The sequence below is a fragment of the Oncorhynchus clarkii genome, chromosome 10, assembly GCF_045791955.1.
Source record: "Oncorhynchus clarkii lewisi isolate Uvic-CL-2024 chromosome 10, UVic_Ocla_1.0, whole genome shotgun sequence".
Lineage (NCBI taxonomy): Eukaryota > Metazoa > Chordata > Actinopteri > Salmoniformes > Salmonidae > Oncorhynchus > Oncorhynchus clarkii.
The window spans coordinates 31892798-31916118 of record NC_092156.1 but is presented as its reverse complement, the minus strand read 5'-3'; the positions used below and the strand labels follow the sequence as shown (position 1 = coordinate 31916118).

Below are 23321 nucleotides of genomic sequence, written 5' to 3'. Positions count from 1 at the left end.
GCTAAAAGTAAGAGAGAAAATTAATTAGTAATGATCTGTGTGAGTTCTGAGCACTGAGAAGGGACTGGTCTGAAGGCCCAGGGAGATGACTGAACACATAGACAGACAGACCGACTGCTAGGGCGATAAATGCTGTCTGTGCCTGTCCTATCTGCCACAGAGACGGTACTTAACAATGGGGGTTCTTTGGAAATTCAGTACAGCTTTCTGTGCTTTCTTATTCACTCTGAATGTTATGGATGAACCAACACATCTGCCCACCATAAAAAAAACTGTCCTGATATCCCTAACAAGGTAATCGAATGTGTTTAAAGCCAGAGTAATTGCTAAAGGAATCTCTAATTAGGTCATTAGATCAGGGGAAGAATGCATATAACAAAATTGCAGAGGTGGATCATTGGGAATCAAACCTGTGGCACTGACAATCATCCAATGAATTTGATTGAAGGAGGATGTTATTCTGGTGGGTACTGAATCTACAGTTCACTCAGCTTACAATGTGGGTATAACTGTAACAAGCACCCCCGTGCACACTGAGGCTGTGCCAGAGTTGTTTCCATGGAAACGGATTGCCAGTAACGGGGGGGCGGCTGTATGGGTTAATTGGGGGTGGGGTTTATAAGAGCCCACCTCAACACAGATGTTAACCCCCACCCACCCCCCAGGTCTCCAGGGTACGCCTCTCAAAGAAGCCAGCCTCTTGGTTACCATGTATCCCTCCACCGGACTCGCCTCTCAGAGAGAGAAAGACGTGTCACAAACGACCTACCTACCAGGATTATCAGCACTCATTAGCAGAAGGCTCAGCTGTTTGAACTGAACTAAAAGGGATTTGATAGAGTAAAGTGGTGATTTATGAATGTAACCATATGTAATTAATATTGTCATAACACTGTGAAATCACATCTGTGTCCTACTTATATGTAAAGGGGCCATGTTTGTTTTTTTTTTGTTTTGTTTTTTTTACAGTGGTTTCATGCAATGACCCAACAGTGTCCTCTAGTGTATGGATCATTACAGTACTTCTAAGATTGGATCACAAATTCAACGTAAGTACTTATTGTATTTCACCTCATAAATAGCGACTGGGGAAATACTCTCTTCCTCTGCTACAAATGATCCAGTATACAATTCATTCCTTTTATTACTATGGTTTTTATTAACATATTTCACATTTCATCAGGTCAATATTCCAGGACGTGGTAGCTATTGTTTTAATAAGACTTCAGGATATGCTGATAAAATAAATGCAATTTCCATCATTAAAAACGGTAGATTTTCTCAGTTATAGAAAAACATCTGTTAAAAATAACATAAAGTGATTGTAGTATATATATTTGATAAATACAATTTCCTATACAAATCTGATCTTAACTAGACTGTTACAAATCTTGCAAATGGTGCCTTGTATACGGTATGTACGTGTTTAAATGTATCAATGTTGAAATAATTGAAGTGACGTTGATGTTATTCAAATGAATAATGAGTTGTGGCTTTTGATACATTTTTCTAATAATATATCTTTATTTCAATTAAACTATCTACAGTATATTAATAACTTTCATTACACTGACTACTACACAACAGGCATTCCAGCTTGAATCCCAACTTTAATATCTCTTTAAGTTCTCTAAAACTACCCTAAAAGCATTCCAGTGCTAAGCATCAAAAACATGATAGGTAAAGTTCTCTTGCTTGGGTTTAAGGCTGAAGCTGTAGGTTCCAATTCGCTTCCTGTAGCAGAAGAACAAGGACGAGAGACTACCGACGAAGAGGAGGAACAGTCCTATTCCCAGTAAGACGTAGTCCACCAGACGAAGAGTAACAGAACTCTCTTTGATGGGAACTGCCAGAAAACATGTCAGAATACATTAACTCCCCAATATGTACATCTGATCATCATCATATACTGTATGTCATGGGCTATAAGTAGGACATTCTGGATATTTAGGATATTATCAGTAGCCTAGTCATTATTTGATGCAGTCACACTTTGAAGAGCATTTACCTTTGTGTGATCGAAGGAATGGTCCACAGGTTGCTTTTCCCATTCCGATTAGATTAGAGAATCTTTCTGTCCGTTCAATACAATCCTAACAAAAATTAATATATGGAAAGAGAACAGCATTGAACTAGTTAAACTTCTTCTCCTAGTAGAGAAGTTTTCAAAAGCCTCTAGGGTATGGTTGAACACAGTGGCTGAAATTAAACTGGAAATACCCGGAGCCGGACTCCAGCACCTATTAGGGGTGGCAGGTAGCCTAGTGGTTAGAGCGTTGGACTAGTAACCGAAAGGTTGCAAAATCGAATCCCCGAGCTCGAATCCCCAACCGAAAGGTTGCAAAAATCGAAACCCCGAGCTCGAATCCCCAACCGGGAAGTTGCAAGATCAAATCCCTGAGCTGACAAGGTTAAAATCTGTCATTCTGCCACTGAAGAAGGCAGTTAACCCACTGTTCCCAGGCCGTCATAGAAAATAAGAATTTGTTCTTAACTCACTTGCCTAGTTAAATAAAAGGTTGAAAAAAGGGTTGGGTAGAGCCAGGTAGAGCCAGGTAGAGCTGAGCTCCAGCACCATACGGGTTCAAAAAAGAGTAGGATAAAATACACTGCTCAAAAAAATAAGGACGTTTGGCAAATTCGCCACTGGCGCCCTGTGCTCTTCACAGATGAAAGCAGGTTCACACTGAGCACATGTGACAGACGTGACAGTCTGGAGACGCCGTGGAGAACGTTCTGCTGCCTGCAACATCCTCCAGCATGACCGGTTTGGCGGTGGGTCAGTCATGGTGTGGGGTGGCATTTCTTTGGGGGGCCGCACTGCCCTCCATGTGCTCGCCAGAGGTAGCCTGACTGCCATTAGGTACAGAGATGAGATCCTCAGACCCCTTGTGAGACCATATGCTGGTGCGGTTGGCCCTGGGTTCCTCCTAATGCAAGACAATGCTAGACCTCATGTGGCTGGAGCGTGTCAGCAGTTCTTGCAAGAGGAAGGCATTGATGCTATGGACTGGCCCGCCCGTTCCCCAGACCTGAATCCAATTGAGCACATCTGTGACATCATGTCTCACTCCATCCACCAATGCCACGTTGCACCACAGACTGTCCAGGAGTTGGCGGATGCTTTAGTCCAGGTCTGGGAGGAGATCCCTCAGGAGACCATCCGCCACCTCATCAGGAGCATGCCCAGGGATTATAGGGAGGTCATACAGGCACGTGGAGGCCACACACACTACTGAGCCTCATTTGGACTTGTTTTAAGGACATTACATCGAAGTTGGATCAGCCTGTAGTGTGGTTTTCCACTTTAATTTTGAGTGTGACTCCAAATCCAGACCTCCATGGGTTGATAAATTTGATTTGAATTGATCATTTTTGTGTGATTTTGTTGTCAGCACATTCAACTATGTAAAGAAAAAAGTATTTAATAAGAAGATTTCATTCATTCAGATCTAGGATGTGTTATTTTAGTGTTCCCTTAATTTTTTTGAGCAGTGTATTAATCCTAACCCTAGAATAGTAATACATTGTACTCACAGCAGTAAGCCTAACTCTAACCCTAATTTTGGCAGAACCCTTATATCCAACCCGCCAGGACTTCCCCAGTTCCCAATTGAATCACTGGTTGAACAGTAAATCTAGACATCAATATACATACTGTATACTTGAATAGTACAGTATGAATAAAGATGGACAGATACTCACAGGCTGGCAGGTGGCTGAGCCAGTCTCAATACAGATATGAATCTGGCAGTGCAAGTAGATGACATTGAGGTTGACGTAGGAGAAGATGCGAAGGGACAGGCGAGACTTGCTGGAGTTGCCGTTCTCCAAGACTGTGGTGTATGTGTTGAGGAGGGGACAGCTGATGAGAAAAGAGAGACAGATTACTGGCAGAAAGCTTAGATAGCACCTAAACACATCTGAATCTTCAGGAACATTTCCATTCTATTCTGTTCTATTCCATGCCACTTAATGAAAACCTAGCATCTAAACTAACTATGATAGGGCAACATAAAAATAAATTGTAGAACAGACCTGTTTTCCAGGAACAAGTAAATTGTTGGTTCCAAAGGGTTGTTGCTCTGGGTGGCCCAGCACTTGTTGATGACCACTTTGATCTGGTCAACTGTGGAGTTGACGCTGACCTCGACCACAACTTCCTCCTCGGGAGATAGGCTGTAGTTCTGAGGGAGAGGGGACATTCCATTCAGGAGCTGAACCGTCACATGGAAAGTCCCTGAGCCCATGACGACATCTTTAATCATGTCATACCTGTCAACAAAATATATCATGAATAAGATATTTTGTAACAGCATGCTGAATATGTCATAGTTCATAGATACTGCATTACTATTTGTCAATCAGAGAGACATTTCAAGTCTTTATTGAGTAGAGTTAAGTGTAATCAGTTTCAGTCTAGCTGAGCAGTGACTTGTGGGTGTAAAATGGTGGTGTCCATAGTGACGGTAGATAAAGTCATCATGGCGCCTGGCACAGCGTACCCTGTGGGGTCATAACCCGCAGAGATGAGGATGCTCCTCCCAAAGGTACACATGATGGGGATCTCCAGTCGTACTGTAGGAACTCTCGTTTTGCTGTCGGGCAGGCTCTGGAGATCCATGGAATTGAATAGAGTCGTCTGAGCAGTGTAATGAGTGCTATTCTGAAATACAAAAGTTAACATGGGTATGGGAAAGTTATTTTACTTTCTAACAGACCATGAGGACAGTTCAATCTAGTTTGGTCATCAAACATCTGCACCTACAAGAGACCATGTTCATAGGCTGTTCACAGGCATATTTTTTGTTGTTGTTGCATGCTTAGACTAAATAAGGACATTTAAACCTATAAAATACAGGTCTGTTATGTACTGTACATTACAGAATAGCCTTTAATTTACCCAAAACACACCAGAGACTATGCTCGTTGTGACACAAAGGGGCAACAGTTAGCATCCTCTAGCCACTGACTCACAAATGTACTGACTCACATATAAGAGCTGTGTGTTACACTGGTCCCAAGCCACCGTCAGCTGGACATGGCTGCTGTTCGCTTCGTTCACGCCACACTCCTGTCTCCCCAGGTAGAGGGAAGAGTCCCCAATGTGCCTCGCCTCCAGGAAGTCCCTCGCAACTGTCACGATGATATAGCTGGCCCTGCACTCCACAGAGATGCCCCTCATATAAGAAACCAGAATAGCCGGAGATGTAGGAGTCTTAGGCTGCAGACTCGTTGTGATGAGACCGCTGGTCACAGTGGTGGTCATTGCTGTAGGAACGTCAGTGGTGGTTGTGGTTGGAACTGGGGTCATGGTTGTGATTAGAATTGGAGTAGCGGTTGAAACAGTGTTGTTGATTCTAACGGCATTGTTGGTTGTAACTTGTGTGTTGATTGTAGTTGTAGTTTTATTGTTGGATGTGATTGAGGTTGGATTGTAGGTTGTAGTGGTTGAAACTGTATTGTTGGTTGTAACCAGAGTGTTGGTTGTGGTTGTGATTGTAGCTGGAGCTGTGGTCGTCTGGACAGGTGTCGTGATGGGCATTGTAGGTATGGTTGTGGTCAAATGTGCTGCAAGGCAAAAACATGAAAATTACAGGTTGAACTGTAGTGAACTGATTAGGCAATGAAGCCCAAAGTACTCTAGTATCTCCAAATACCTATGAATTAAGAATATCAAACTAAAGTGAAAGAAAGGATTCTCTATTGTCTACCTGAACAGTCCCGTCCTGGCCTGGAGGGGTTGGAGTCAGTGAATCCGTTCAGACAGAGACAGCTGTAGGAGCCCCAGGTGTTAGTGCACTGGGCCCATGGGGAGCAGTCCATGTCCCCTGTACTGCACTCATCATCATCTGTTAGAGACAAAAACAAAAATAGAACTGGCATTGAAAATCAGGTTAACAGTTGATGCAGATTTGTATCACAAAATGTGCCCTCCATCTAATACTCACAGAGAATTACCTTCTTTCATATTTAACCTACAGTATATTTCATCAGGAAGTTCTATTGATACAAGTAATAGTTTTCAAGAAGGCCAATTTAAGACCTAGCACATTATCTTGTGCACATTCCTTTTATCAAAAGCAAAGTATTCTTACAAATGTAAAAGGTTAAGACAGAGTTACCATCTATACGGGTGTTGTTGCTGTCAACAGTGTATATGGAGCTGTTCTGTAGGGCCTGCATCAGAGCAGAGGACACCTTCAGGATGTCCTGGGACTGACTGGGTGTGAAGATGATGATGAAGTTCACTACTACACTGCCAGGAGTCAGGCCTCTGATCTGAAGCCTCACATCTCCTGAGTTCACCAGGGCCAGGATATAAGGAGGGAGAGACTGGAGGATCTATGAGAAAGTTAGCGGAGACAGGGTGTTTGTGTCAGCGTTGTTTGATAGAAACTACAACATTAAAACATGTATGAACTACAACAACAACATGTAGGAACTACAAAACATGTGTAGGTGTCTTTACATCATTAATGTATTCCATGCTTCTACTATTAGTGAGGACAATGACAACATTCAAAAAACATTTATCAAAGCATCCGTTGCCTTGTACCTCTTCCTCAATACTACGACTGAGATTCTGATACTCCTGGCTAGTGGGGTACAGCAAGGCATCAGTGAACTGCACGTTGGTCAGGCGAACTGTTGCTCGAAGTGTCTGTGCCGCTGTGGATGGGATACATTCATCCATGGTGTAAAATACTTAAATAAAAATACTTTAAAGTACTATTAAGTCGTTTTTTTTGGTTTTTATTTTTACTTCACTACATTCCAAAAGAAAATGTACTTTTTACTCCATACATTTTCCCTGACACCCAAAAGTACCCATTACATTTTGAATGCTTAGCAGGACAGGGTCCAATTCACACACCTATCAAGAGAGCATCTGTCACGATCATCATAAAGAGGAGACCAAAGCACAGCGTGATTAGAGTACATTCTTATTTTAATGAATGAAGAACACAAACAACAACCGTGACGCTATGACAACGAATGCAGACACGGGCAACTACACATAGACAATAACCCACGAAATACCCAAAGCAGATGGCTGCCTAAATATGGTTCCCAATCAGAGACAACGATAAACAGCTGCCTCTAATTGAGAACCAATCTAGGCAACCATAGACATACATAAACACCTAGATGGTAAACAACCCCATAAACCTACAAAAAAAAACAGACAGTACAAAAACACATACATCACCCATGTCACACCCTGACCTAACCAAAATATATAAAGAAAACAAAGAATACTCAGGTCAGGGCGTGACAGCATCCCTGATCATCCCTACTGCCTACGATCTGGCGAACTGTCTGAGTGTTGGAGTGTGCCGCTGGCTATCCGTAAATAAAAAAACAAGACAATGGTGCCGTCTGGTTTGCTTAATATAAGGAATTTGAAATAATTTATACTTTTACTTTTGATACTTAAGTATGTTTTAGCAATTACATTTACTTTTGATACTCAAGTATATTTAAAACCAAATAACTTTAGACTCTTACTCAACACAAGTATTTTACTGGGGGACTTTCACTCTTACTTGAGTCATTTTCTATTAAGGTTTCTTTACTTTTACTCAAGTATGACATTTGGGTAGTTTTTCCACCACTGTAGAAAAGTTTAATATCTGCTATAGGAGTCCGCATTTTTGCTGTGCCAGTGTGTAATGAATAAAGTGCACAGCATCAGTTAGGAGAACACAACCCTCATAACAATTAAAGTTTGAGCACATTACAGTTAGTTGATCTGTCGAACATCCTGCACATGGTACTAACCAGTCTTAACCAGCACCAGCAGGCTGGCCCAATGGTTCCCACAGGCACAAGGAGTGACAGTGACGTTGTAGAGAACCCCAGGTTGCAGCCCTGTCACCTCCCAGACTGACAGCTTTGTCTCCCAGCGTCCCTTGACCTCTGACCCCTCCTTCAACACCACGAGGAAGCTGAGCCCGCTCTGGGATTGGCCAGTCCAGGACAGGCAGAAAGAGAAGCCAGTAACGTTGGAGGCCTGCAAGTTGGTGGTGGGGGTTGGGTCTGGGGGAGAGGGGAGAAGGGAATCAGTAGTCAATCTCACCTTCTATGAAATATTACAGCATCTGAGCTGCTTCGAAATTAGTTGTGATTTTGCTAAGTGTTCAATTTCTTAAAACTATTAGATTAAAGTGGAGTATCCAAACAGCCTCAAGGGCTTCGAGAAACAGCAGGGGAGTCATTGGGGGAAACTGATATCGGAGACAAAAAATTGTCACTGTTATACACTGTATAAAGAGAGTTTTATTGATTTACATACGGCATGTGGATGGTGATAGTGAGGATACACTCAGGTACATGTCCTCCACAGTAGGTCCCATGCTGGTTTGGGGCATAGAGGTGGAGAGGGGCAGGGTAGGAGTGTTAGTGTTAGTGGTATGCTGCAGTGAGGTGGGACTACTCCAGGATGTGAGAGCTGGTCTGGTCTCAGACCTGTTGGAGCTGGCTATAGCTAGGTCATGTGTGGTAACAGGCATATGGGTGGAGCTCAGCATCATGCCCCTGTCTGTGGTTGTAGCTACGGCTGCTGGGTTATCAATAAAGCTGGAGTCCCAGGACTGATAACTGGTGCTGCTGGGTGGCAACTCTGTTGCATTGGCCCACCAAAACATATGAGTGGCATTACTGGGCAGGGCTGAGGTCACAAGGTCAGAAGCTGAAAGGAGAACAAATAGGTTGAGAGTTTAAGTTAAACATTTTGATTTTGACATTCATTTAATATAACCCAGAGTTAGTATACACCACTCTCTGTTCTTACCTTGGCAGTCTACCCCAGTGTTGTTGGGGTTCAGATCAGTGAATCCAGGATGACAGGTGCAGCTGTAGGAGCCCTCTGTGTTGGCACAGTCTGCCTGACGTGAGCAGCTGCTGAGAGCGGCATAGGTACACTCATCTATATCTGAAAGGACAGCAGCATAATGTGTGTTATAAACTCAGCAAAAAAATAAACGTCCCCTCACTGTCAACTGCGTTTATTTTCAGCAAACTTAATATGTGTAAATATTTGTATGAACATAAGATGCAACAACTGAGACATAAACTGAACAAGTTCCACAGACATGTGACTAACAGAAATGGAATAATGTGTCCCTGAACAAAGGGGGGTCAAAATCAAAAGTACCATTCAGTATCTGGTGTGGCCACCAGCTGCATTAAGTACTGCAGTGAATCTCCTCCTCATGGACTGTACCAGATTTGCCAGTTCTTGCTGTGAGATGTTACCCCACTCTTCCACCAAGGCACCTGCAAGTTCCCAGACATTTCTTGGGGGAATGGCCCTAGCCCTCACCCTCCAATCCAACAGGCCCCAGACGTGGTCAATGGGATTGAGATCCGGGCTCTTCGCAGGCCATGGCAGAACACTGACATACCTGTCTTGCAGGAAATCATGCACAGAACGAGCAGTATGGCTGGTGGCATTGTCATGCTGGAGGGTCATGTCAGGATGAGCCTGCAGGAAGGGTACCACATGAGGGAGGAGGATATCTTCCCTGTAACGCACAGTGTTGAGATTGCCTGCAATGACAACAAGCTCATTCCGATGATGCTGTGACACACAGCCCCAGACCAATCAATCCCACTCCAGAGTACAGGCATCGGTGTAACCCTCATTCCTTCGACGATAAACGCGAATCTGACCAACACCCCTGGTGAGACAAAACCGTGACTCGTCAGTGAAGAGCACTTTTTGTCAGTCCTGGCTGGTCCAGCGACGGTGGGTTTGTGCCCATAGACGACGTTGTTGCTCGTGATGTCTGGTGAGGACCTGCCTTACAACCGGCCTACGAGCCCTCAGTCCAACCTCTCTCAGCCTATTGCGGACAGTCTGAGCACTGATGGAGGGATTGTGCGTTCCTGGTGTAACTCGGGCAGTTGTTGTTGCCATCCTGACGTGTCCCGCAGGTGTGATGTTCGGATGTACCAATCCTGTGCAGGTGTTGCTACACATGGTCTGCCACTGCGAGGACAATCAGCTGTCCATCCTGTCTCCCTGTAGCACTGTCTTACAGTACAGACATTACAATTTATTGCCCTGACCACATCTGCAGTCCTCATGCCTCCTTGCGGCATGCCTAAGGCACATTCACGCAGATGAGCAGGGACCCTGGGCATCTTTCTTTTGGTGTTTTTCAGAATCAGTAGAAAGGCCTCTTTAGTGTTCTAAGTTTTCATAACTGTGACCTTAATTGCCTACCGCCTGTAAGCTGTTAGTGTCTTAACGACCGTTCCACAGGTGCATGTTCATTACAGTTTTTTACAATCACTTTGGCACTAATTTCGGAACCTTGATGTCATTTTTCAAAACTCTAGACACAAAACTCACAACCAATGATCAAAATCAAATTTTTCAAAACTAACACTTTTTCCAATTGCTTGGATACAATACACATAAAGCTAAGATCATTTGTTCATTGAATTAAAATCACCTGTTCAAAATGACACAACCTAACATCAAAGTATTACCATTTCAAAATGCAATTCACACATTATATCTGACTTGACTGTCTATTAATTTCATTACAATGATCTAACTATCAATTGATACAACTGCTCAAAATGATAAGTAACTGTTGCGTTACTCTTAATGCATAGTTTTATGGAAACTGACAAACAATATGCATGAAAGTTTCAGGATAACGAGATCCATTGACACCAATTACCGTGGAACCAATTGGACTACATTATCTATGGATGTAATATTTCATCATCATTCTTTATCAGACACTGTTTCTATGGTCCCATGTATCAATTTTCCAGACCATGTTTTCAGATTTGACATTACTGTACACTCACTACACTTCATTAGGTGCACCTATCTAGTACTGGGTAGGACCCTCTTTTGCCTCCACAACAGCCTGAATTATTCACAGTGTTGTACGTTAAGAGATGCCCTTCTGCACACCACTGTTTTAAACAGCTGTTATTTGAGCATTTGTGGCCTTTCTGTTAGCTTGAATGAGTCTGGACATCCTTTTCTCTCATTTATAAGGTGGTTTTGCCCACAGAGCTGCAGCTCACTGAATGTGTTTTGTTTATCGCACCATTCTCTGTAAACTCTAGAGACTGTAGTGCGTAAAAATCCCTGGAAGGCAGCTGTTTCTGAGATGCTGGAATCACCATGTGTGGCATCAACAATCATACCACGGTCAAAGTTGCTTAGATTACGCATCTTGCCCATTCTAATATTTGGTCTAACAACATCATAAGCTCTCTACTCTATATACTTTATATGTTGAGTTGCAGGCAGCCACATGATTTGCTGTTCGACTCTAACTGTCCTTGATGAGCTAAATCGGGTCTGTAGAGCTGATGGCATGACCCATGTCATTGTGTGGGATACTGTCAGGTTCCACCATGCTCAAATGGTGCAAGCATGGTTTCAGGCCCGTCCACAATTTACCACCCTGTGCTTACCCCATACTCTCCTTTCCTTAACCCGATTGAGGATTTTTTCTCCACATGGAGGTGGAAGGTATATGATAGGCGCCCTCACGAACAAGCCGCCCTTCTCCAGGCCATGAATGACGCATGCAATGACATCACGGCAGACCAGTGTCAGGCCTGGATTCGCCATGCCCGAAGATTCTTCCCAAGATGTTTGGCTAATGAAAACATCCATTGTGATGTGGATGAGAACCTGTGGCCAAATCCCCAATACAGGGTTGATGGAAATATAGAAGTACAGTAATCAATATTTTGTTTTGCTTATTACAGTAAGCCAGGTGAGGAACACTGCAGTGATGTTTTACAGTAAGCCAGGTGAGGAACAATACAGTGATGTTTTACAGTAAGCCAGGTGAGGAACACTACAGTGATGTTTTACAGTAAGCCAGGTGAGGAACACTACAGTGATGTTTTACAGTAAGCCAGGTGAGGAACACTACAGTGATGTTTTACAGTAAGCCAGGTGAGGAACACTGCAGTGATGTTTTACAGTAAGCCAGGTGAGGAACACTGCAGTGATGTTTTACAGTAAGCCAGGTGAGGAACACTACAGTGATGTTTTACAGTAAGCCAGGTGAGGAACACTACAGTGATGTTTTACAGTAAGCCAGGTGAGGAACACTACAGTGATGTTTTACAGTAAGCCAGGTGAGGAACACTGCAGTGATGTTTTACAGTAAGCCAGGTGAGGAACACTGCAGTGATGTTTTACAGTAAGCCAGGTGAGGAACACTGCAGTGATGTTTTACAGTAAGCCAGGTGAGGAACACTGCAGTGATGTTTTACAGTAAGCCAGGAGAGGAACACTGCAGTGATGTTTTACAGTAAGCCAGGTGAGGAACACTGCAGTGATGTTTTACAGTAAGCCAGGTGAGGAACACTGCAGTTGACCTTTAACTGTTTTTTCTTTTTTTGTAGCTAATTATTTTTGCTTTGATTCAAAGAAACCTATGTTGTGATTTTATTGTATTTCATCAATAAATTTCATATTTTGTTCACTGATTCCACTGTGTCTGTAGTATTCTCTCTACTAGTCCTTTTACAGTGATGTATTTACGTGTAGTAGCATAATGAAACATGTATCACTTATTTTGTTCTACAATATTTAATGATTGTACGAACAACTACACAGTGAAACTATCGGTATCTCGTGTGTGGGTGATCTAAATGAATGTTCCTATGGTATTTCATGATAAATGAGTTATTTGAACCAATGATTCTGCAAGTGCAAGGTTTCTTTAACGATATGAATGCACAATGCAATGTTTTGAACTTTGGACAGCCTGTGTTACAACTGATGACCGTTTTGAGTTTTGTGTCTAGAGTTTTGAAAAAGTGGCAAAGTGATTGTTAAACTGTAATTGTTTATGGTTCATTGAACAAGCATGGAAAACAGTGTTTAAACCCTTTACAATTAAGATATGTGAAGTTCTTTGGATTTTTACGAATTATCTTTGAAAGACAGGGTCCTGAAAAAGGGACGTTTCTTTTTTTGCTGAGTTTATGTAGACACTGTGTATATCTACAGGATATATAATATATTCCCTTGAATGAATGTGTGTACGTGCGTACATGTACATGATTGTGCATATGCGTGTTCATGTGTGTGTTCATGTGTGCGAGTAAGTGTGCTTCTGTGCACATCTGTGTGTGTTTTTGTGAGTGTATGATTGTTTGTTTGCACTGTTGTGGTGTGTGTTTTTCTGAGTGTGTGTCAATGACACATGTTTTTAATTTCCAGAGGAAACATGTCACAGATGAGTGTGAAGGGGAAATGGAAGCAGAGTGGGACACCGTGGTGTTACTGAGTCAGCACAGTGTTCTTAGTAACACAAGTATAACTCCAACACAGACTACATAATCATAGCCACCAGAAAACACAACAAAGTCAATAGACAGATGTTACAGTATTTCTGGTATATGGTGCTCACTTACATTATCTAGAGATATTTATGGCCCTGGATGTTACACACTACAAAAGCCTGTGTATTTACACCCCACAGTGCAGTACTGTATCCTCTTACCTTCAACTGACACAGAGGTGACTTCTTCAATGTGTTTGAGAAGAAGGTGCAGTTTTGTGGTCATGTTGGACAAGGACAGAGTTTCAGGGGAACCAATCAGCATAGATGAAGCGGTTCTGAATGGCCCTATAGGCCAGGAGCTGATGTAGTATACAGAGATGTCAGGGGAGTCCAGGGCTCCGGTCACCTATAAAGCCAATACAGAATGGTCAAGGCCTATACTTGGCACACACAGTGAGAAATGTAGGGACAATATAATGGACCATCATGAGAAAAACATAGGGAGAGATACAGTAGCCTACCACAGAGTGCAAAAGCCTTGTGTGGTTCATGATTCCCCCGTCCATGGATATCAGCTGCTGGTAATCTGTCTTCACGGTCACAGTGACGTTGAAGCAACAGCCTCTATTGCCTGAGTGAAATAATAATGAATAACGGTTTGCAATATGATTTTATGTGCCGTGATGTTTACACAATTGCAGTTATTATACAATTTAAAACATACATCTTGAATCACTTCAACAATAAAGTTGATCTAGGATCTGTTCGCACCTGTATGTTGAGGGTTGGTGCAAAAAGAGAGGCCCTCTCTCTGGCAGCACTTTTGCCACCCTGGACAGTCTGAGTCCCATTCACACCCTGTATTCCTGGGTGTGTCCACTACACCCTTGGGGCAGGAGCCTGGTTTGGCAGTGAACTCTCCACTTCTGTTCATAGCTTAATCAATGAGAGAAACAGAAATAGAGAGAGTATCATATCAAATGTTTACAAAGAGCACTGTAAATAGAAAACTACCAACTGTATTCTTGGTCGACAGCCCCATCTATTGATCTTTGTTAGATACTTCATAAAAAGGGGTCTCCGTGACTACAGGTCCTGATTGTTGTAGGGCAGGGTGCTGATGTAAATTGTGAAAATTAGTAAACGGTTAAATATGTTCTTTACACATAGATACTTCTGTGTGCTCCTAAATATACTTTGTTTTCATGATGAACAAGTCCTCAAATTTAAGCTGGAACACTCACGTAAAGCACAGTAGCTGCCCACTTGTTCATAGCCGTCACAGCACCTCATAACCTCCTCGGTGACATTCATGTACTCAGTCCAATAGGCTGTTTTGTAAAGAGTGACCACACACGTCTTCCAGGGTAGCCATCCGCCACACGACCTCCGGTCCCTGTAGGAGGTCTTATAGGACCACATTTTACTCACCACCGTGCTCTCATGTCCAGTACACAGGTGGTAGCTGGACATAGACAGGTCATATCCTGAAATAAAGAAATACTTAAGTTATATAGTATCTAATGGAGACAATGCTGTTCTTTATGTTTGCAGAATGTAAGACAAATGGGAAGGGAATTCCAAACAACAGCTACAAATACATAATATTGGAAAATAAGTATTTGCAGATCAATGTTGCATAAATAACAGGATATATGAACACAAACACATAACAAAAGGTTTTAATTTCCACAACAGCCAGCATTTATATAGGGCCAAGGAGTGCCCACAATATAAACACACGTACAGTATGCAACATTTTATGGTTACACCTGGTTTTAGAAATGGAATCAAAACTGATTAGCAGATATAAGCCACCTGTCTCAACCTGTACAAAGAAAACATATTAACAAAGATATCATGGAACATGGCAATAAACAGTAAAGCATGATCATGATCATATTATTGATTGTGTCATAACTTATTGTCCTACCTTTAAACAAAGTGCTGTGTCCCTTACAGAGGTCCAGAAGAGCCACGGCCAGACTGAGAGAGTACATCCAACTCATCTTAAATAAATGAAATACGCCACGTATTCAAGGACCATGCTGCACTACCATTTTCAGAGATGAGCTTTTGGTAACAGAGTTTCTTTTCCCTCGTCGTCCACACACCCTGATATCCTCCACCCTTGCTCCCACAGTCCCCAGTGTAATATACTGCATGGCAATATCTAGATGGAGAGTGCATACAGCTATATGGAGATGGTGTATCCATTCACATTTGGTTGAAGTGACATTTCTGGAATCAAATTGATCCCTTTGTTTGTTCCTATGTTCCTGTATGTTTCCTGTATTTAAAAGTACTGTTCATCCCTAACTGTTGAGTGTGTGCTTATCATCCCAACCAGTTATGCGTGGCCGGGAAAAACATAAGGCTTTGCACATACACTACATGAACAAAACTATGTGGACACCTGCTCGTCAAACATCTCATTCCAAAATCATGGGCGTTAATATGGAGTTGGTCCCCCCTTTGCTGGTATAACAGCCTCCACTCTTCTGGGAAGGCTTTCCACTAGTTGGAACATTGCTATGGGGACATGCTTCCAGTTACGCACAAGAGCATTAGTGAGGTCGGGCACTGATGTTGGGCGATTAGGCCTGGCTCGAAGTCGGCGTTCCAATTCATCCCAAAGGTGTCCGATGGGGTTGAGTTCAGGGCTCTTTGCCGGCCAGTAAAGTTCTTCCACACTGATCTCGACAAACCATTTCTGTATGGACCTCGCTTTGTGCACAGAGGCATTGTCATGCTGAAACAGGAAAGGGCCTTCCCCAAACTGTTGTCACAAAGTTGGAAGCACAGAATCAAGATTTCCCTTTACTGGAACTAAGCGGCCTAGCCAGAACCATGAAATACAGCCGCAGACCATTATTCCTCCTTCACCAAACTTTACAGTTGGCACTATGCGTTCGGGCAGGTAGTGTTCTCCTGGCATCCGCCAACCCCAAATTCATCAGTCGAACTGCCCGATGGTGAAGCGTGATTCATTACTCCAGAGAACGTGTTTCCACTGCTCCAGAGTCCAGTGGTGGCGAGCTTTACACCACTCCAGCCGACGCTTGGCATTGCACATTGTGATCTTAGGCTTGTGTGTGGCTGCTCGGCCACGGAAACCCATTTTATGAGGTTTGGAACTCAGAGGGAGTGTTGTAACCGAGGACAGACAATGTTTACGCGCTACACGCTTCAGCACTTGGCGGTCCCGTTCTGTGAGCTTGTGTGGCCTACCAACTTCGCGGCTGAGCCGTTGTTGTTCCAAGACATTTCCACCTCACAATAACAGCACTTAGAGTTGACCGGGGCAGCTCTAGTGGGGCATACATTTGACGAACTGACTTGTTGGAAAGATGGCATCCTACGACAGTGCCATGTTGAAAGTCACTGAGCGCTTCAGTAAGGCCATTTTACTGCCAATGTTTGTCTATGGAGATTGCATAGCTGTGCGAATCCACTAATTTGTAGGATTGGCCACATACTTTTGTATATATATTATATGTTATGACCTGCCATGGCAAACAACATGTTTGTGATGCTAGAGGGGAAGAGATGGTGGCTATGAAAAGAGAACAGCAGTGACTGTCCCAGGTGACTTGGTTTCCACTCAAGTAACCATGGCAGTGTTTGCTCTCACTCATTTCCTTACCTACTGCCTCCGGCAGGCAGGCAGGCAGGCTGGAGAATCAGGAGAGGTGATGTAAAAATGCAGTCACTAAAATACTGTGCTACCTAGTGTTTCACTAGTCTTGCCTAGGGCAACAGACTCAAATCAAAGTTAATTTTTCACGTGTGCCGAATACAACAGGTACCTTACAGTGAAGTGCTTACTTACAGGCTCTAACCAATAGTGCAAAAAAGGTATTAGGTGAACAAAAGGTAGGTAAAGAAATAAAACAACAGTGAAAAGACAGGCTATATACAGTAGCGAGGTTATAAAAGTAGCGAGGCTACATACAGACACCGGTTAGTCAGGCTGATTGAGGTAGTATGTAAATGTAGATATGGTTAAAGTGACTATGCATAAATGATGAACAGAGTAGAGGTCGACCGATTAATCGGAATGGACGATTAAATAGGGCCGATTTCAAGTTTTCATAGCAATCGGAAATCGGTATTTTTGGACACCGATTTTGCCTATTTTTTTTTTCTTCTTTAAAAAAAATCTTAAATCTTAATTTAACTAGGCAAGTCAGTTAAGAACACGTTCTTATTTTCAATGACAGCCTAGAAACGGTGGGTGAACTGCGGCCTAGGAGCGGTGGGTTAACTGCCTCTTTCAGGGGCAGAACGACAGATTTTCACATTGTCAGCTCGGGGGATCCAATCTTTCAACCTTACAGTTAACGAGTCCTTGTGCACTCCACAAGGAGACTGTTACGCGAATGCAGTAAGCCAAGGTAAGTTGCTAGCCAGCATTAAGCTTATCTTATAAAAAACAATCAATCATAATCACTAGATAAAATTAACTACACATGGTTGATGTTATTACTAGATATTATCTAGCGTGTCCTGCGTTGCATATAATCTGACTGAGCATACATACATACATACAAGTATCTAAGTATCTGACTGAGCGGTGGTAGGCAGAAGCAGACGTGTAAACATTCATTCAAACAGCACTTTCGTGCGTTTTGCCAGCAGCTCTTCGTTGTGCGTCAAGCATTGAGCTGTTTATGACTTCAAGCCTATCATCTCCCGAGATGAGGCTGGTGTAACCGAAGTAAAAAGGCTAGCTAGTTAGCGCGCGCAAATAGCGTTTCAAACGCCACTTGCTCTGCATGGGTAACGCTGCTTCGAGGGTGGCTGTTGTCGTTGTCTTCCTGGTTCGAGCCCAGGGAGGAGAGGGACGGAAGCTATACTGTTACACTGGCAATACTAAAGTGCCTATAAGAACATCCAATAGTCAAAGTTTAATGGAATACAAATGGTATAGAGGGAAATAGTCCTATAATTCCTATAATAACTACAACCTAAAACTTCTTACCTGGGAATATTGAAGACTCATGTTAAAAGGAACCATCAGCTTTCATATGTTCTCATGCTCTGAGCAAGGAACTGAAATGTTAGCTTTCTCACATGGCACATATTGCACTTTTACTTCTCCACTTTGTTTTTGCATTATTTAAACCAAATTGAACATGTTTCATTATTTACTTGAGGCTAAATTGATTTTAATTATGTACTATATTAAGTTAAAATAAGTGTTCATTCAGTATTGTTGTAATTGTCATTATTACAAATAAATAAATAAAATTGGCCGATTAATCGGTATCAGCTTTTTTGGTCCTCCAATAATCGGTATTGAAAAATCAGAATGGGTCGACCTCTAGAACAGAGAGTAGCAGTAGCGTAAAAGAGGGGTTGGCGGGTGGTGGGTGGGACACGATGCAGATAGCCCGGTTAGCCAACATGCGGGAGCACTGGTTGGCCGGCCCAATTGAGGTAGTATGTACATGAATGTATAGTTAAAGTTACTATGCATATATGATAAACAAAGAGTAGCAGCTATTCATAAAATATGAATATCTTCTGCTGGTTATAATGCTAATTTGATAACTAAGCTCTCTAGAAAAAGTAGTTACTTTAGAAATTGTGTCACTTTTCCCTCAAAGACTGTAACAAAAAATACATGCGCCATCCTTCCATAAAAAGATCTCTATAACCTCTGGAATTTTAAAGGTTCACTCATCACAACTAATTCTAATGCGATGTGAAAATAAACTATTAAACATATTAAGCAATTAAACCTAGCCTCAATAATATGACTGAATCCATTATGATACTCTGAGGCACTGGGGCATATCACTGCATCAAAGGCACATTTACAGGCCGTACGCTCCAGTGCACAAGTCCGAAAGGGTATAGTTTCTGAAAATGTTTGTGTGGACTTGTCCAGCTGTGTTTGGCCCTGCACACATCCCGTAAATCTCAAATAACGGACCACTTTTGTGCGCAGACATGCACGGATGTGTATACAATATGTCCGGAAATAGTTCAGTAAAATCCCCAGAAACTACCACACATGTCCACCCACATATCAGGACACATCTTGAAATTCCAGTGCACTCCTTTGACGTCAGTTGGAACACATCTCCTTCCACATCCGCCCACGTCTCTCCCATGAATGTCAGTAAATGGCCGTGCACTTGCTAACTTCCGGCGCCGACAGAGATGGCCGCCTCGTATCGCGTTCCTAGGAAACTATGCAGCATTTTGTTTTTTTACGTGTTATGTCTTACATTGGTACCCCAGGTAATCTTAGGTTTCATTACATACAGTCGGGAGGAACTACTGAATATAAGAGCAACATCAGCTCACCATCATTACGACCAGGAATATGACTTTCCCGAAGCGGATCCCGTGTTATGCCTTCCACCCAGGACAATGGATCGGATCCCAGCCGGCGACCCAAAACAACTACGCTGTAAAAGGGGCAAACAAAGCGGTCTTCTGGTCAGGCTCCGGAGACCGGCACATCGCGGACCACTCCCTAGCATACTACTCGCCAATGTCCAGTCTCTTGACAACAAGGTTGATGAAATCCGAGCAAGGGTAGCATTCCAGAGAGACAGAGACTGCAACGTTCTTTGCTTCACGGAAACATGGCTCACTTGAGAGACTCTATCGGAGTCGGTGCAGCCAGCTGGTTTCTTCACGCATCGCGCCGACAGAAAAAAGCATCTTTCTGGTAAGAAGAGGGGCGGGGGGGGGGGGGGGGGGGGGGGGGTATGCCTTATGATTAACGAGACGTGGTGTGATCATAACAACATACAGGAACTCAAGTCCTTCTGTTCACCTGAATTCTTCACAATCAAATGTTGACCGCATTATCTACCAAGGGAATTCTCTTCGATTATAATCACAGCCGTATATGTTTACTCTATGTAAACTGGAAACCACATATCCTGAGGCTGCATTCATTGTAGCTGGGGATTTTAACAAGGCTAATCTGAAAACAAGACTCCCTAAATTGTATCAGCATATTGATTGAGCAACCAGGGCTGGTAAAACCCTGGATGATTGTTATTCTAACTTCTGCGACGCATCTAAGGCCCTCCCCCGCCCTCATTCCGGAAAAGCTGACCACGACTCCATTTTGTTGCTTCCAGCCTACAGACAGAGACTAAAACAAGAAGCTCCCGCGCTCAGGTCTGTTCAACGCTGGTCCGACCAATTTGATTAGACGCTTCAAGACTGATTCGATCACGTGGATTGGGATATGTTCCGCATTGCGTCCAACAACAACATTGACGAATATGCTGATTCGGTGAGCGAGTTCATTAGAAAGTGCATCGGCGATGTTATACCCACAGCAACAATTAAAACATTCCCAAACCAGAAACCGTGGATTGATGGCAGCATTCTGGCGAAACTGAAAGCGCGAACCACTGCTTTTAACCAGGGCAAGGTGACCGGAAACATGACCGAATACAAACAGTGTAGCTATTCCCTCTGCAAGGCAATCAAACAAGCTAAGCATCAGTATAGAGACAAAGTAGAGTCACAATTCAACGGCTCAGACACAAGAGGTATGTGGCAGGGTCTACAGTCAATCACGGATTACAAAACGAAAACCAGCCCCGTCGCGGACCAGAATGTCTTGCTCCCAGACAGACTAACTAACTTTTTTGCTCGCTTTGAGGACAATACAGTGCCACTTACATGGCCCGCTACCAAAACCTGTGGACTCTCCTTCACTGCAGCCGACGTGAGTAAAACATTTAAACGTGTTAACCTTCGCAAGGCTGCAGGCCCAGACGGCATCCCCAGCCGCGTCCTTAGAGCATACGCAGACCAGCTGGCTGGTGTGTTTACGGACATATTCAATCAATCCTTATCCCAGTCTGCTGTTCCCACATGCTTCAAGAGGGCCACCATTGTCCCTGTTCCCAAGAAAGCTAAGGTAACTGAGCTAAACGACTACCGCCCCGTAGCACTCACTTCCGTCATCATGGAGTGCTTTGAGAGACTAGTCAAGGACCATATCACCTCCACCCTACCTGACACCCTAGACCCATTCCAATTTGCTTACCGCCCCAATAGGTCCATAGACGACGCAATCGCAACCACACTGCACACTGCCCTAACCCATCTGGACAAGAGGAATACCTATGTGAGAATGCTGTTCATCAACTACAGCTCAGCATTTAACACCATAGTACCCTCCAAACTCGTCATCAAGCTCGAGACCCTGGGTAACTGGGTACTGGACTTCCTGACGGGCCGCCCCCAGGTGGTGAGGGTAGGTAACAACATCTCCACCCCGCTGATCCTCAACACTGGGCCCCACAAGGGTGCGTTCTGAGCCCTCTCCTGTACTCCCTGTTCACAAACTGTAGCTACAGGCATGAGGACTAAAGTAGGAAACAGAATGTTTGCCAAAGTGTGTACCAAGCTCATGGTTACTGTTATTTTCAGTAAAACAGTCAATAGTCAAAACAGTCAATAACCAAGCTCATGGTTACTGTTATTTTCAATAAAACAGTCAACCGCAGAAACAATTACTGTTCCAACAAAGTACAGCAATCAGTGATTAACGGAACTACGAGGGCTATAGCAGCCACTCTAGACCAGGTGGGTGGAATTCAATGTCTGTTTTCATTCTACTTTTCTAGACTCAAATATATAACTTGAAACATGTAATAGGGCCATATATGCACTTTGTTTTCCAAGGACCAGGAGTAATAAACCTAGTGTTACACAGAAACCACTTCTCCAAAAATACTTCTTTGTATGTGTCACGACTTCCACCGAAGGTAATTCCTCTCCCTGTTCAGGAGTTGCTCGGGCGTCGCAGGCCTACTAGCCATCACCGATCCATGTTTCCTTTTCTGTTTGTTTTGTCTTTGGTTCTTCCACACCTGGTTTCCATTGCCTTCATTTCTGTGTGTATATATTTACCCTGTTGCCTGCCTAGGTTTGTGCAGGATTGTTTTATTTTGTGATGTAGCTCGGTGAGGTTGTGCCCGATTTTTGTGTTTCACGCATTTAATAAGAGTGTGTTAATTAGGAGATTTTCCCATGATGTCAAGCAGAGGCACTGAGTTTGAAGGTAGACCTTGAAATACATCCACAGGTACACCTCCAATTGACTCAAATGATGTCAATTAGCCTATCAGAAGCTTCTAAAGCCATGACATCATTTTATGGAACTTTCTAAGCTGTTTAAAGGCACAGTCAACTTAGTATATGTAAACTTCTGACCCAATGGAATTGTGATACAGTGAATTATAAGTGAAATAATCTTCCTGTAAACAATTGTTGGAAAAAATTACTTGTGTCATGCACAAAGTAGATGTCCTAACCAACTCGCCAAAACTATAGTTTGTTAACAAGAAATTTGTGGAGTGGTTGAAAAACGAGTTTTAATGACTCCATCCTAAGTGTATGTAAACTTCCAACTTCAACTGTACATATCGTTAGTGTTGTTCATATGTACAAACGTTCCAACAGAAATAAAAATAATCTGAGACAGCATCTTGTTTTCACTGATTTATAGACAAAGTTAGCTAGCTTGGCTACACTCATATGAATGAGAATATCTCACTTGTTTTTCACTTGGTCAAAACACTTAAATTATACATCAAAATAACCAGAAAAACTCATCAGTTTAGATAAACATGCTATCTATAGAAACCATGCTTATAATTGTTACAAACCTGAAAACAGGATAAATAAGTAGACACAGAGATATGGCTTCTTTTCACTGGGCTTCACTTGCAACACATGAGGTAGAAAGGCACGCACGCGCCTGTGGCATTTGAGAATTTACGTGATGTGCACCATCCGGAAATTTCCTGAACTGTACTAATGCATAATTGGGATTTTACTATCCCAGAAATTCCTGTATCACGCAAGTGTTCTGGGATGTGTGGATCTCTACAGGAGTCTGCACACTAGCATTGGGAAATTCCCACCCAACACCATGCACCTCAAATTTCACAGGAATATAACAGATCCAATTTCACCCAGTAACTCTGCTTTTCATACAGGCTGTGCCTGAGGGAGGTGAGGGAGGGAGGGTGTTCTCAG

At 43.0% G+C, this 23321-nt stretch overlaps 1 protein-coding gene across 1 annotated transcript; it reads right to left on the bottom strand.

Moving 5' to 3' along the window:
• Positions 1-1658: 1658 nt before the first annotated feature.
• Positions 1659-15298, bottom strand: LOC139419209 (uromodulin-like 1). The gene is made up of 17 exons (XM_071169190.1): positions 15223-15298; positions 14534-14776; positions 14061-14225; positions 13811-13920; positions 13509-13695; positions 8798-8938; positions 8300-8695; positions 7786-8043; positions 6560-6672; positions 6126-6345; positions 5715-5852; positions 4994-5505; positions 4506-4666; positions 4039-4275; positions 3706-3865; positions 2009-2093; positions 1659-1846 (listed from the first exon to the last, which is right to left on the bottom strand). Exons 1-17 carry the CDS (start codon positions 15296-15298, stop codon positions 1659-1661), a joined length of 3390 nt encoding a protein of 1129 aa, XP_071025291.1.
• Positions 15299-23321: the final 8023 nt, after the last annotated feature.

Bases quoted from the DNA above. Each gene is read 5' to 3' on its own strand.
- LOC139419209 (XM_071169190.1), bottom strand. From the start codon at position 15,298: ATGAGTTGGATGTACTCTCTCAGTCTGGCCGTGGCTCTTCTGGACCTC. The intron at 14,226-14,533 runs GTGAGTGTTCCA...TCATTGATTAAG, and splicing joins GGGCAGCTACTGTGCTTTAC to CTATGAACAGAAGTGGAGAG. The intron at 5,506-5,714 runs GTAGACAATAGA...CCACAGCTCCAG, and splicing joins GCCAGGACGGGACTGTTCAG to CTACAATCACAACCACAACC.